The following is a 16,333-nucleotide window of genomic DNA, read 5'->3' as shown; positions in this document are numbered from 1 at the left end:
TAGCCACTGTGTTTATGTGGTGAGTCCAGTTGAGTTTTTGGTCAATGAAATGTCAAAAGTGGGGAATTCTGTGATGGAAACACCATTGAATGACAAGTGGTAGTGGTTAGATCATCTCTTTTTATGATGGTCATAGTCTGGCATTTGTTTTGCGCAAATGTTACTTGTCACTTGTAAGCCCAAGCCTGGATATTGACTAGCTCTTGTTGCATTTGAATATGGACTGTTTCAGTATCTGAGGAGTTATGAACAATACTGAACACTGTGCAATCATCAGCGAATATCCCCACTTAAAACCTTATGATGGAGGGAAGGTCATTGATGCAGCAGCTGAAGATGGTTGAGCCTGAAGAACTCCTGCAGAGCTGTCCTGGAGCTGAGGTGACGGACCTCCAACAACCACAATCATTTTCCTATGTGTCGGATTTAACTCTAACCACCAGAGAATTTGCGCCAATACTCATTGATTCCAGTTTTGCTCGAGCTCCCTGATGTCACACTCAATTGAATGCAGCCTTGATGTCAAAAGCTCTTACCTTACCTCTGGAATTCAACTCTTCTGTCCATGTTTGAACCAAGGGTGTAATGAGGCTGTGCGTTGAGTGGCCCTGGTGGAACCCAAACTGGGTATCGTTGAGCAGGTTAGGGCTGAACAGATGCTGCTTGATAGCCCTGCTGATGACACCTTCCATCGCTTTACTGATGATTGAGAGTAGACTGATGGAGTGTAATTGGCGGGGTTGGATTTGCCGTGCTTTTTATGTATAGGACATACCTGCAAAAGTTTCCACATTGTTGGGTGAATACTAGTGTTGTAAATGTAGTAGAACAGCTTGGCTAGGGGAACAGCAAGTTCTGGAGCAAAGGTCTTCAGTACTTTTGCCGAAATGTTAGCAGGACAGGTAGCCTTCACAGTGTCAAGTATCTCCAACCATTTCTTGATCTCACATGGAATGAATCGAATTCGCTGAAGACTGGTATCTGTAATGCTGGGGATCACTGGAAGAGGCCAAGATGGATCATCCACTTCGCACTTCTGACTGAAGGTTGCCATCAAAAACTCAGTCTTATCTTTTGCACTGATATGCTGGCTTCTTCCATGATTTAGGATGGAGATATTTGGAACCTTCTCCAAACAGTTGTTTAATCGTCCAACACTATTCATCACTGGATGTGGCAGGACTGTAGAGCTGAGATCTGATCCATTGTTTACGGGGTCACTTAGCTCTGTCTTTGCTTATCACATGCTGATTATGCTGTTTGGCATGCAAGTTTGGTGTCCTGTTTGGTGTCTTCATTAGGTTGACATCTCATCTTCAGGTATGTCTGGTGCTGCTCCTGGCATTGAATGGTTGAGTGAGATTATGTCAGGCCACGAGTTACAGATTGTACTGGAGTACAATTCTGCTCTGTTGATGGCCCATAGTGCCTCACGGATGCCCAGTCTTAAGTTGCTGGATCTGACTGAAGTCTATCCCATTTAACACGGTGATAGTGCATTATGGAGCTTATTCTCAATGTGATGGTGGGACTACGTTTTCACAAGGACTGTGCAGTGGTTTCTCTTACCAATACTGTCATGGACAGATGCATCTGCAGCTGGCATATTGGTAAAGACGAGGTCAAGTATGTTTTACTCTCTTGTTGGTTTCCTCACCACCTGCCGCAGACCCAGTCTAGCAGTTACATCCTTTCAGATCAGACCAGCTCGATCTGTAGTACTGTTGCTAAGACACACATGGTGGTGGACATTGAAATCTCCCATCTACAGTACATTTTGTGCTCACAGTGCTTCCTCTAAGTGTTGTTCAACATGGAGGAATACCAATTTATCAGCTGAGGTAGGATTCAATTAATACTCTTGTAAAAGCTTCCACAAATGCAAGAATGGGTACTAAGGACACTGGTTTATCATTGCCTGAGGTTTTCAAAATACCTGACATGCATAACGTCGAGCAATATTCAATCACTTCCTTATGTCATCTAGACCAACAAAAATGTTCTTGTATTTTGGCTTGAGCTTTCCTTATTCCCAAATTACCTCCTAATGTTAATTCATGTGCTACCTAAAACACCTCATTTCTACAACCCTCTGGTGATACCACTAGATGAACTTAAACCCATTTCTCATCCACTTGAATATGTGATGCTCTCCATTTCCTCATCAAGACAACATCTGTAAGGTTGTAACATTCTGGGATACACTCAGATTCTTCTCCCGTGTATACTTTTTAATACAACTGCTTTAGTTTTTCATGTTTCTGTTGTAATCAAGCTAATTTCTCTGAACTAAAAATATCCACTTTGTCTTCCACCTGTTCTTGTTGTTTTTCACAACCATTTGATCAAACATAGTTTCTGATAATTGAACTTCAGCTTTCTTATATTTACTCCTTGATTACTTCTTCTATTTTCATCTGTGGCTATGTGACCTTGTTACCACATAATCAGAAACATCCTAGAATATATTTACCTGATTTTCCTCTGACCTTTCAACCACACACCCACATGATCCACATATATCTTTACCAAGGATAAGCTGTATTTTAGGCACCGAGGCTTTCTGTATTATTCCTACCATCACTCCACCACATTTCACCAGACTCTCCAACCTCACTTTATATAATAGAACACTGCTCTTCTCACCATGAATTCCATATATTACAACTTTTTCTGGCAGTAGTCCTTCCAAATTATCTCCTCATTTCTCACCATCAAAAATTGACTCGCTCCCGTATCTCATAAAATTTTAATTTCTTTATCTGCTCCTCCTGGTATATAAACCTTACCTATGCAAGTCAGTTCTTTAAAGAGATCTGGCACTTTTCAAACAACCCCTGATTAATTTGCACATTTATGCAGCTTTTTAGCTCCCATAGTGGTTTCCTTTATCACTTCATCAAAATTCCAGTCTTATTTTGTTTTCCCACGTTTGTCTTTTCAGTGCTTTTTCTGAACTGCGATTTCATGTGTTCATCTTTATTTCAGTGAAAACACCGGAGATTTTTAAACTTCTCTTTCCCCCAATGGGTTTACATTTTATCCAGAGGTAAACTGTATGTATTATCTTCAATGAGATCTTCTTTTCCCTTAACACTTCAAGATTTCTTTTTCTCCAATTTCTATCCATCACGCATTGAAATTAATATCAGAAGCTAAACTTTTATTTACGAGCCAACTCATAATCACATGCCATTTCCGCTACTAATATTGCAGACTTAACTCTCTGCTTTCCCACTTGAGTTATCACTGCTTCAGGAAGTGAATTTTTGAACTCCTCCAAAATAATCGCCTTTCTAAAAGCTTCAAATGTTTGATCTGTTTTTAATGTCCTTATATACTTAACAAAATTACTTTATTTGTTTCTTTCAAATTGTATGTAGCATTGTCTGTAGCATTCTGGTACTAACTTATATGTACTTAAAATGTTTTTTTTCATCTCGTCATAGTCCCCAAATATCTCCTCTGAGAGTGATGCAAATTCCTCACTAGCTCTTTGTACCAACTTTGTTTGGATCAACAATACCTACATACTCACCAGCCATTTCATTTATTTAGCCAGCTTCTCAAATGAAATGATAAAGGCTTATATAATCTTCTCATTGAATTTATGAAACTGTTGGATATATTAAAACAGGTAAAACAGGATATATAAAAACATTTGGGATGGGATTGGTCCCCCTCACTGTCTTCATTCCCACTCCTACCTTTCATTTCTACCTCCATCGTTCTAATTCAACTTTGAGTTTTCAGTTCCAATCTCTGAAGTTCAAAAAACTCTTTCTTTCTCCCTTGCTTTTGCTAGGGCATTCCTTTTCTTTTTCTTCTGCTTTTAATCATAGCTCAAACTACTCTGTTTCCTTTTCATTTTCAAGCTGCTTCATTTGAAATTGAATTTTAGCCATTTCCAATCATTCTGATGCAATTTCCAGCAATCATAAATGTTGAGTTATTGCTTAATTACCTCTTCTTTTTACAGAGAGAATGGGTACCCCAATGAGAGCTTGTTGCCAATTGCATAAACGTTGCCTTGTTCACTTTCTGTTAAACTCATTTGTAAGTTTTCTCGCTGAGCTGGAAGGCTTCTTTTCAGATGTTTTGTCACCATACTAGGTAACATCATCAGTGAGTCTCCAGTGAAGCACTGGTGTTATGTCCTGCTTTCTATTTATGTGTCTTGGTTTCTTAAGGTGGGTGATATCATTTGTGGTTCTTTTCTCAGAGGATGGTAGATGGAGGCTAAATCGATGTGTTTCTTGATGGAGTACCGGTTAGAATGCCTACATCTAGGAATTCCTGTGCATGTCTCTGTTTAGCTTATCCTACCATGAATATGTTGACCCAGTCAAAGTGGTGTCCTTTTTCATCTGTATGTAAGGATACTAGTGATAGTGGATCATGTCTTTTGGTGACTAGTTGGTGTTTCTGTATTCTCGTGGCTATATTTTGCCTGTTTGTCCAATGTAGTGTTTCTGACAGTCCTTGCATGGTATTTTGTAAATGATATTCATTTTGCTGGTTGTTTGTATAGGGTTCTTTAGGTTCATTAGCCACTGTGTAAGTGTGTTGATAGGTTTGTGGGCTACCATGATGCCAAGGGGTCTGAGTAGGCTGAAAGTCATTTCAGAGCTGTCCTTGATGTATGGTAATGTAGCGAGAGTTTCTGGGTGCATTACATCTGCTTGTTTGGGTTCGTTGTTGTGACATCAGTGGACTGTGTTTATTGGGTAACCATTCTTTCTGAATATGCCCCATAAGTATTTTTCTTCTGCTGTTCATAGTTCCTGGGTGCTGCAGTGTGTTGTGGCTCATGGAAATAATATTCTCTCATTTGTGGGTATTGGGATAATTGCTTCTGTAATTAAGTATTTGTTCTGTGTGTGTTGTTTTTCTGTAGAAGCTGGTTTGAAGTTCTCCATTTCGTTCTACTGTGACAGCTTGGAATGGGAGTCATTTGTCATTCTCCTCCTCTTTTGTGAATTTTATGCCAGTGAGGATGTTGTTGATGGTGTTGTAGGTTTCCAATAATTTGTTCCGTTTTGTGATGACAAAGGTGTCATCCACGTAGCAGACTCAAAATTTGGGTTGGATAGTTGGGAGGGCTGTTTGTTCAAGTCTCTGCATTACCGCTTCTGCTTGGAACCCTGATATTGGTGATCCTACAGGTGCTTCATTGAGTTGTTTGTAGATCTTGTTATTGAATGTGAAGTGAAGAAAGTGAGGTCTGCAGATGCTGGAGATCAGAGCTGAAAATGTGCTGCTGGAAAAGCGCAGCAGGTCAGGCAGCATCCATAAGACCATAAGACCATAAGACATAGGAGTGGAAGTAAGGCCATTCGGCCCATCGAGTCCACTCCGCCATTCAATCATGGCTGATTGGCATTTCAACTCCACTTACCAGCGTTCTCCCCGTAGCCCTTAATTCCTCGAGACAACAAGAATCTATCAATCTCGGCCTTGAAGACATTTAGCGTCCCGGCCTCCACTACACTCCATGGCAATGAATTCCACAGGCCCACCACTCTCTGGCTGAAGAAATGTCTCCGCGTTTCTGTTCTGAATTGACCCCCTCTAATTCTAAGGCTGTGTCCACGGGTCCTAGTCTCCTCACCTAATGGAAACAATTTCCTTGCGTCCACCTTTTCCAAGCCATGTATTATTTTGTACGTCTCTATTAAGTCTCCCTTCAATCTTCTAAATTCCAACGAAACAATCCCAGTATCCTCAGCCATTCCTCATATGTTAGACCTGCCATTCCAGGGATCATCCGCGTGAATCTCCGCTGGACACAGTACTCCAAATGGGGCCTAACCAAAGCTTTATAGAGTCCCAGTGGCACATCTCTGCTTTTATATTCCAACCCTCTTGAGATAAGAGACAACATTGCATTCCCTTTCTTAATCATGGACTCAACCTGCATGTTTACCTTTAAAGAATCCTTGACTAGCACTCCCAGATCCCTTTGTGCTTTGGCTTTACTAATTTTCTCACCATTTAGAAAGTAGTCTATGCTTTTATTCTTTTTGCCAAAGTGCAAGACCTCGCACTTGCTCACGTTAAATTCCATCAGCCATTTCCTGGACCACTCTCCCAACCTGTCTAAATCCTTCTGTAGCCTCCCCACTTCCTCAGTACTACCTGCCTGTCCACCTAACTTCGTATCATCGGCAAACCTTTTTTTCAGGCAGCATCCAAGGAACTTTTTTTTTCAGGGAGCGTCCACAGGCATTGAATGTGAAGTGGTTGGTGAGGCATTTTGGCTTGCTGATGAAGTTGGTACTGTCTGGAGTTTGTGTCCTTGGTTCCTCTAGTGGTGCAGTCAGTCCTCTTCAATCTTTGTGTCTTTGATGGTGTTCATGAATTCTTGGGTGGCGTGAATGGAGTGGCATGAGTCTTCTAATAGATATTCCAGTTTTTTGTGGGGTTCCTTGGCTAGTCTGCATGTAGGTGTTCCAGTTAATGAGACTTTGGGTTTGAGGGGGTGCGCTGATTTGTGTACTTTAGGTAATCCGTAGAAGCGGGTGTGTTGGATATAACAGCATCACATAAATACACCTTTGGCATAGGCAAATTCAGATGTAATTTCACATGTAATTCTAGCAACAAAAGAGAATTCAGCTTTTAGCTGTAACAGAGAGAGGAAAAGCAGCTTCCGCATCCAGCTTCAAATCCCTAGCAACAACAACTGAAAAACTAAAACTAAGAATCCTGGTTCCGTGGTAGCCTGACCCCACCCATTCAGGCTGCTTTTATTGTTCCCACTTTAAAACAACTCTCAGGCCTCTCAAGCTATTTACTTTATTGGCTTTGGAGCAGACTGCCCAGTACCTTTGTCTTAACCTTTCTCCATAAAAATAACTGCATTAGTCAGGGGTAAGTGAAGGAAAATGGGTCTGGATGGTTTATTCTTCGGATGGTTGGTGTGGACTTGTTGGGCCACATGGCCTGTTTCCATACTGTAGGGAATCTAATAAAAAAAAAGATAAAATACACCTCTTAAAACTGTAACATTATCACACATGAGAGAATGATGCAGCAGACAGACATAAGAAATTTATCCAAGAGGAACTTAATCCCCATCTACTGAGCTCTGGACATCAGCTGCTGCTTGAGATGCAACTACAAGCTGGTGAAGTGCTATCAGAGTTTTCAGAATCCAGTGAATAAATTGCACTACCTTTGTGAGATTTAAATTTAAGGTTTTTTATTCCAGGGACATGTTGTACTGGGTTACTATAAGAGTATTTCTCATGTAACTGGCACATCCTATTCCCCATACATGCTGGATAACAGGGAGTTTACTGTACTTTATATTGTATCTCTGATGCCTGGTATATTTATTTAAAAGCTACCAATGTTGAAAACACAACAGTGCTCCCATGAATGTAAATACTTGAAGCGGACACTGAAACACAGTCAGTCTGTAGTAACAATCATTCAGATGCCCCCCAAACCAACCCCCCTCCCCCCACAACCCATTATGTTTGACCTAATCCCTTGCATTTAAGTGCTGAATGAATTGTTGCTTTCTCCCCTAGCCACAATGGGAAGAGGGATGGGGTGGAGGGGGTTTGGGATGTCTGATAGGTTACCTTACTTGGACCTTGGGTAGGCAAATGGTAGAGGGTAGTGGACATCACTGCATCTCCATTCCCCCTTCCCGAACTCTCCTCCTGTCATCCCCCTTGCAAGGAACACCCCTACCCCTACCCCCACCCACTTCCTGCAGGGTGATAAGCAGATGCCCCACCACCAGCCAGCTAATAGACCTCAGCACAGGAGAACACCCTCTCCATTAATTTTACTCACTCTATTGACAAAAAAAGTACCCATGGGACACTGCTTTTCTTTAGTAAAGTAAGATTTGAGTCAACCTGAATCCCTAAACTGAATCCACCATAACAAATAAAATGGCTATTGATTACATTTTTGTATTTTGGGATGCTGCTATTGGTAGTCGGGTTTCCCGGCCAAACAAAAGCCATTGCCAAAGTTATTTGTCTAGAAATGACTGTGGGACATTGAGGATGTCATAAAGGTATATAGCATGGAAGCAGGCCTTTGATCAAACTTGCCCATGCCACCCATTTTTCACAATTGAACTGGTCCCATTTCCCTGTGTTTAGTCCATATCCCTCCATACCTATTTCATCCAAGTACCTGTCTAAATGTTTCTTAAATGACAAAATTGTACTCACTTCCACCATTACCTTTGGCAGCCCATTACAGACACTCACCACCCTCTATGTGAAAAAGCTACTTGTCTAGACCCTCTGTCTTTGTACCTAAAACCTATGCCCTCTAGTTTTAGACTCCCCTACCCTGTGAAAGGTTGTCAGCTATCTACCTTATCTATGCCTGTCATGATTTTATAAATCTCAATAAGGTCACCCCTCAATCTCCCATGCTTCAGGGAAAAGAAGTCCCAGCCTATCCAATCTCTCCTAATAACTCAAACCTTCCAGTCTAGGTTGCATCTTAGTAATTCTTTTCTGCATTCTTTCTAATGTAATGTTATATGAATAAGTGAAAGGAGCTATACAAATGAAAGTTATTTTTTTCCAAAGGTAACTGTGAGGATTATTCATCATTCTGCTCTGCTGAGTTCCAGGTGAAAATCTTCCCTTTTGAATAATCACCGTTGTAAAGAAAGAGTTCCACTTGGACTTCTTTATTCATTTGCCTACTTCTTCCTTAGATTAATCCCAGATTCATGGCTCTATTGCTGCTGAGTACAGTTTTTAGCTTTGACAGTGTAAGTCTGAAGATCTGCATTTATGTAAACTGTTGTTATGGTTACAGGGAGATTCTGGGGATGGTTTCGGACCGCCTGGGGAGAAAGGAGCCAAGGGTGACCCTGGACCTGCAGGAAGAGGAATACAGGGAAAAGAGGTTTGTATCATTATGGAGAAAGAGGAGATGAAGAAATGAAAACATATCCATTCTGATAAATCAAATAGTTTCTATTTTAACCCTTTAACTGTTGTCTTCTTGTTTCAATTAGGGGCCAGTTGGTCCACCTGGAACACGAGGATCACGGGGATCTAAGGTAAGAGTAAACTGACTTATTAATCAATGTTGTACAATCAAACCATGGTAATTCTAAGCTTTGATAAGCAATTGCGAATGAACCTTCAGTTATGTCAATTGTACATCTGAGGAAGGAAGCAGAAATGAGAGGGACATTTATCAACAGGCCTATCCTCCAAGTTCAGTGACGTATGAAAACAAAATGTGCTGTGAGCTGGAGAGGAGTATGCAACCCAGAGGAATAGTGAGAAGTTAAACAAATTATCATGGAGAAAAAATAACAGATAAAGGTATCCATTATTTTATCTTAGATTAAAAAGTACAGTTATTACAATCATGAGAACAAAATGGACAGAATAATCAAAAAGCCTCCTAGATCGCAATCATTTCCCTGTTGGTTTTAGTGGTTCATGATTCTGGTTATGTAATACAGACAGTCAATGATTTCTAGCAATTTTATGACAGTTTATTGAGTTTAGAAGCAGCAGTTTAGATATGATACATTGCTTAAATAGGTAAAGGAAGTATGTGACAATGAAAATAAAGGATGATTCAATGATCCCAGAGGACAAACAGGCTATGTAATGTGCTGGTCTCATTAAAGTTCTCTGGACAAGGTGTTGGGGAATATTTCTCTGGATCTCTCTTACCCAATGCTTCCTGACACTCCTTACTACAGAGTCCCAAACTGCCAATGCCCGGGTCTTGGGATGTCAGTTTATCAGGTCATCCAGTCACTGAGGAGTGATGACTAAGGCAGTGATACAAACCACCCTAGCAGGAATGTTGCATTCTAACCTATCCCAGGCTAATGAAGGCAGTTCTCATCATGTTCCTACCTATGTGCATGGGTAAAAGGCAAGTTTGGTGTTTTCAAAGGGACCTAACATCATTACTTCCATTTAGAAATGTACTTTATCATTGGTCATTACGTGACTGAACTACGCTGATTAAGATTCATGCGTACTGAAAGTTTTGACACGGCAATCACTTAATCCTCTGCGGTTGTATTGCTTTCATGTGAAATTTGAGAAGGAATGCCCATGAATAAATCAAAGGTGCCAATGACCAAATTTTGATAACATTTCCATTTTACTCCACAGCTGTGTAGTTACTAAGAATAATGCTTCCACAGTTTATCTTGATAACACTAGGATTTGTTTTATTAGGGGGAGCGTGGATTCCCGGGTCTTCAAGGTCCAAAAGGTGAGAAAGGACCACCTGGAGTTGGCCGCCTCGGGCCCCCAGTAAGTAAACAAAATTCTAGTAGGACTTCTGACACTTTATTTTCTTTAGCACCATTAGCTTGGCACTACCTCTAGCCCCCTAATATCTCTACCATTGAGAAAAGAATCAGAAGAATTTCAATAGCATTGGAAACACCATTGTCTCCAGGTTTTCTGCAAAGTCTGTCACCATCCCAACAAGTACATAGATGATTGCTCAATTGTTATTGTCAGCACCACAAGCTGGAGTCTCTTTCCTAACATTGTGGGAACAACACCCTTGTAAGAACTGCAAGTCTAGAAATACATGTTAGGAAATATTATAAATTGATTGAAAGAGATGAATTAAAATTGGGACAAGTTTAAACGGCTATTTTTCTTCACCTTTTCATAGGGTCCACGAGGTCCTTCTGGAGAGCCAGGCGTAAGGGTAAGAATTTTTTGAATAACAATGAAGATTAAATAAATACAATACAAAAGTTGTTGCCTTGAATCTCATCAGTTGAGATACAGTGAATGTTGGACATTAGTAAAGGTCATTTTTGTCTCCTGAAACATATCTGTGTTACACCTTTTCTATCATGTTATGTAACTGTGGCCTGCTCTGTTTTTGTTCAGTTGCTTTTCTGAACAGGTTATTCAAAACACTTGGCAGCTTTTCAGAAGGAAGTTCCTTTCCCTAACACACATATCTAAACTTATGGCCTGCAGTCCAACATTCTGGTTTGAACAAATGTTTTGAGAGTTGATCAGTCCAATGAGATTCCCCCTTAACATTCACAAAGTTTTCACAAAATCTTTGATGTCTCTGAGATTGTGAGGGGAGAAGTAACATATTGCTAATATTACTGGATGAGTAATCCAGAGGCCTGGACTAATACACTGGAGTACTGAGTTCAATTCCCATAACAGCATCTGGGGGACATTTAAATTCAGTTAGTAAATCTGGAATAAAATAATAGTCTCATTAATAGTGAGCATGAAACAAAGTCAGATTGTTGAGAAACCCATTACTAGTAGCCTTCAGGAGAGGAAATCTGCCATCTTGGTTTGGCCCTGCAAATTGGTTGACTCTTAATTGCTCTCTGAAATGACTGTTTAGTAAGGAGAGCAATAAACAGGTTTTAGAGTGTTGAACAGTTTTTTTATTCTCTCAATTCAGGGTCCACGAGGTTTGCCAGGAGCTTTAGGAAGGCCAGGTGTTAATGTAAGTACAATATACCCATCAGTCTCTGCACTGTGGTAAATGGTGGCAAGGTTCTGAGTTCTCTGATTTCATCTTTGGTTTTATTGCAGGGTATTCCTGGGAGCAATGGAATGCCAGGCCAACCAGGACCACCTGGGGAGCCAGTAAGTAAAAGCTTTTTTTTTATTACACTCGAGAAGCCATTGTACAGCTTCTGTCATAAAGACAGGAGAGCATATCATTTATTTCCATTTGTCCTTCAGGTGAAAATGACCATGTTCTCCATCTGTGTTTTTCATGGGTTTCTTCTGGGCATATAAGTGCCTACTGAGACCCACCTGTGCCCATTAGGTTCTGTTACCATTAGGACAGGATACAGCATGCATTTGAGTTTTGGACTATTGCTGAATTAGGATTCCTTCCCCTCGTATTTTCTCCTTGCTTTTGATATATACTTGTTTTCAAAGGAGGTAGAACCATTTTTTTGATTTGATGATGTCAGGCACAGAGATTTTGGGGTGCAGATCTCCCAACTTACAGTCAATATCAAAACTCCTAAAATAAGCTCTCTGTGTATACTTGGAGCATTTTCCTCAGTCAACACCAGAATACCACAGAACCAAGTTCTCCACCCAGGCTTCACTTTGGTAAGCAAGTGTCAGCCATTCTGGCTACATCAGCAACCCAACACATTTGTGACTCATAGAGGTACATGGAGCAGAGTGGGTAGGACTATTTCAGTTTGATATCCTTCTTGATTCCAGACCGATATTCACAGTATGTCGAAGGCTGCACATGATTTAGCACCTCTTACATATTCCTTGTAATAAATATAGGCAATGTATTGAAATCATATTGAGATGAGAGGCTGTAAAATGATTCTGCAATGTTCTCATATTGGTTAGTCAATATAAAAACCAGCACTGAGGGAGTTTCGCCTAGACCTTGGAGTTAAGTATCCATATTCTAAATAGTTTGTGAAACATCAGACAGCCTGTTGAGGGTTGGGATCTAAGCTAATTCACAACAAAACTGAAAGAATTACATTTCAACAAAGAAAACGGAAATTTCTGGAAAAGCTCAGCAGGTTTGGCAGTATCTGTAGAGAGAAATTAGAGTTAACATTTCAGCTCGAGTGATCCTTAGTTCTAAGGAAGAGTCACTCAACCCGAAAGTTAACTTTGATTTCTCTTCTGAGCTTTCCCGGCAATTTCTGTTTTTGTTTCTGATTCACAGCATCCATAGTTCTTTTGTGTTAAATTTTCAGATAGGTGATGGAAATTTATCAGCCAAATTATTGGCGTAACTAATTCTCGTTGCTGTTCAAAACAGACTTTGTATCTAAATGCTTGGAGGAAGTAATGAGCATGTTAGACAAAGGAGACCAAGTGGATGTGATCTATTTGGATTTCCAGAAGGCCTTTAACAAGGAGCCATCCATGGAGCTGTTAAATACAATAAGTCTGTGATATTAGGGAAAATGTACTGGGATGGATATAGGATTGGTTGACGAGCAGAAGTTTGAGAGTGGGGATAAAGGGATTTTTTCAAGATGGCATTTGGTGATTGATGGAGATCTGCAGGGATCAGTACCGGGACTATTCATGTTATATATTAATGATCTGGGTGTAGGAACTGAGACCATGTTTGCTAAGCTTACAAATGATGCAAAGATAGGTAGAGGGACAGGTAGTATTGAGGAAGTGGGAGGCTTATGGACCAGACCAGACCTCTTCAAAATATTTTAAGATGGTAGCATAGATCCTAATTTTTTTTCTTATTTCAAAGGTAGACGTGAAGTGGGTGTTCCGGATGTGATGTAACTGGTCAAACCACTCAACATTAAGCAAAACACAATGCATTTAAAAAGTATAGTTAAAATACAAACAAAAGAAAGAGGAATTTAGTTTACCTTAACTTTTGGAAAACTTAGCTAAATGATAGATGCAGTACCTATTACCAATTAACTGTTCGATTATAGCAACATTCCATCAACACACCCTTTGGCAAAAAGATAAATTCAACCACAAGAGAGATCTTAGAGAAAATTCAGAATCATCTACTAAAGCTTCAACTCTTTTGGGACCCAAACAACTTCTCCCTTCTCCAGCTAAAAAAACGACTAGGTGGCCTGATCTGGAAGAATTGGCCACTCCCCTTCCACTTTAAACTGTTTTTAAAAAAATTCTACAGGCCTTTTAAGTTATTGGTTTAGGCCACCTCCCATAGCCACTTCAACACCTCTGCCTTTACAATCTCTCTTCAAAACACCCAGGAAAAAATAACCTTTGTAAAGTGAGAGCATCATCACAGAAGGGCTTGAAAAGGTTAGAAGAATGGGCAAAGAATTGGCAAATAGAATATAGGGTGAGAAAGTGTGAGGTTATACACTTTCGTAGGAAGAATGGAAATGTGAACTTTTTTCTAAATGAGAAAAATGTTTCAGAAATCTGAAGCACAAAGCATTTTATGAGTCCTAGTTCAGGATTCTCTTACAGTTAAAATGCAGGTTCAATTAGCAGTTAAAAAGGCAGATACAATGTTAGTACTCATTTCAAGATAGCTAAGTACAAGAGCAAAGATGTATTGCTGAGGCTGTATAAGGCTCTGGTCAGACCATACTTGGAATATTGTGAGCAGTTGGGGTCCCATATTTAAGGAAGGATATGCTGGCATTGAAGGGGGGCAAAGGAAGTTGATAAGAATAATCCCAGATATGAAGAGCTTTTCATATGAGGAACAGTCGAGAACTCTAGGTTTGCACTTAATGGAGTTTAGAAAGATGAGAAAGGGTTTCATTGTAACTTACAGAGTACTAAGAAACTTGGATAGAGTGAATATGCAGAAGATGTTTCCATTAGTAGGAAAGGCTAGGACCCGAGGGTACAGTCAAGGGGCAACTCTTGAGAATTAAGATAAAGAAAAACTCAGCCAGAGGATAGTGAATCTGTGGAACTGAATTGCCACAGAGGGCTATAGAGGCAAAGTCATTGAGTGTATTTAAAGAAGAGATCAATAGGTTTTTGATTAGGAAGCGGATCAAAGGTCATGGAGAGAAGGCAAGAGAATAGGGTTGAGAAATATATCAGCCATGATCAAATAGCAAAGCAAGCACAATGCACTGAATGGCCTAATTCTGCTCCTATACCTTATGGTCTTATAGTCTAAAAGGTGCTGTTGACATTTACAGTAGAAACTGTTGAACTTTCAATCAAGCTGCCATCAGGATTGGAAAAGAAATCATTTCCCAGTTTCCTGTCCTTAGCTACCTTTGAAGGCATTCAGGTCAAGCACAAAGTGAAAATTGCAATCACTTGTCAAGCAGCATAGAGAGACGATCACAGAGTCTTTTTCTCAAAGAATATTAGTAACAATATGGATTTTCTAAACAAGTTGTTAGGTTTCATGGTCACCTTGTGTTGTCAGACTGCTGTGCATCAGATTGCTTATGAATTTCCGATCATGTGTTTTGGCCACTTTAACATTGGCATTTTATAGTGATTGATATAATGATTAGCTTGCCTATAACACAGCCGTTGTTGCAGACTCAACAAGTATAGCAACTATTGTCACAATGGCATGAAAGACACTGGATAATTTAATGCTTTCAGGTTGTTTATAAAGCAAAGATAACAATATCATTTCGTGTAATCTTTTCTTTGCTGTATAGATTTGGTTCATGATAGGCAAATTACATCTTAATTACTATTTTAGTGAAAACTGGCACCCAGCATGCTTGCTCAATGTGGGAAGCTGGGCGCATTTCCAGTACCAGGGTTCTGCATGTGTGCAAGAAGTATCACAAACTGAAGCTCATAGAAGCCTGAATTTTGCAGTTGGAGCGGCATCTGGGGATATCGTGGAGCTTTCGCGAGGTAGAGAAAGATGGATAAAACATACAGAAAGGTAGTCATACCGTAGACTCAGAATCCACAGGCAGGAAGGGAATGGGTGACCAACCGGTAGAGCAGAAAGGGCTAAGCAGGCAGTGCAGGGATCTCATGTGGCTATTCCCCTGCAAAGCGGATATACAGTTTTGGATACTGTTGAGGGGAATGGACTCTCAGAGGATAATAGCAGCAGCTAAATTCATGGCGCCATGGTTGGCTCTGCTGCAGAGGGAGGGAGAAATAGCTATAGAAATGCTATACTTACGGGGGATTCAATTGTAAGGGGAATAGATAGGCATTTTTGTGGCTGCAAACAAGAGTCCAGGATGGTGTATTGCCTCCCTAGTGCTTGGGTGATGGATGTCTTGGAGTGGCTGCAGGGCATTCTGGGGGGGAGGGCGAACAGCCAGTGGTTATGCTATAATTTGGCATGAAAGACGTAAGTTTAAAAAAAAGCGATGAGGTCCTAAATGCAGAACGTAGAGAACTAGGAAGAAAGTTGAAATGTAGGAACTCAAAGGTAGATATTACCAGTACCACAAGCTAGTCAGAGTAGAAACAGTAGGATATATAGGAGGAACATGTGGTTGAAAAGATGGGGAGGGTTTCAGATTCGTGGGACATCAGAACCAGTTCTAGGGGAGGTAGAACCTGTACAAACTAGAGGGGGTAAGCCTTGGCAGGACTGGAACTGCTGTCCTTTGGCAGGGTGGTTGAGGGGGTACTTGCTAGAGTGGTTGGGCGGGTTTAAACCAGTATGGCAAGGGGATGGGAACCAGAGGAGTAGGGCAGTAAATGCAGAGCTTGTGGGAGAGATAGGAATCAAGGCAAACGTGACTAAGAACAAGAACAGGCAGCAAAATGCTGCTGAAAAGAGCAGGGGAGGTGGTCCGAAATGCATGTGTTTCAATGAAAGAAGTATAATAGGCAAGGGAGATGAACTTAGAGCTTGGTTAGTACTTGGAACAATGATATTATTGTGAATAGGGTGACTTGGCTAA

General features: G+C 40.5%; 1 protein-coding gene across 1 annotated transcript in view; it reads left to right on the top strand.

The window, feature by feature from the left end:
• Nucleotides 1–16,333, top strand: part of LOC132835750 (collagen alpha-1(XIX) chain-like) — a 178,982-nt gene that overhangs the window by 65,593 nt on the left and 97,056 nt on the right. Inside the window, exons 14-19 of the mRNA XM_060854846.1 lie at nucleotides 8,803–8,892; nucleotides 9,005–9,049; nucleotides 10,200–10,277; nucleotides 10,651–10,686; nucleotides 11,419–11,463; nucleotides 11,553–11,606. Coding sequence (XP_060710829.1) covers nucleotides 8,803–8,892; nucleotides 9,005–9,049; nucleotides 10,200–10,277; nucleotides 10,651–10,686; nucleotides 11,419–11,463; nucleotides 11,553–11,606 — 348 coding nt within the window. The remainder of the gene's footprint in view (nucleotides 1–8,802; nucleotides 8,893–9,004; nucleotides 9,050–10,199; nucleotides 10,278–10,650; nucleotides 10,687–11,418; nucleotides 11,464–11,552; nucleotides 11,607–16,333) is intronic.

The sequence above is a fragment of the Hemiscyllium ocellatum genome, chromosome 3, assembly GCF_020745735.1.
Source record: "Hemiscyllium ocellatum isolate sHemOce1 chromosome 3, sHemOce1.pat.X.cur, whole genome shotgun sequence".
In the NCBI taxonomy this organism is placed as follows: domain Eukaryota; kingdom Metazoa; phylum Chordata; class Chondrichthyes; order Orectolobiformes; family Hemiscylliidae; genus Hemiscyllium; species Hemiscyllium ocellatum.
Note: the sequence above shows the minus strand (reverse complement) of the source record. Positions and strands in the feature narration are given on the sequence as shown.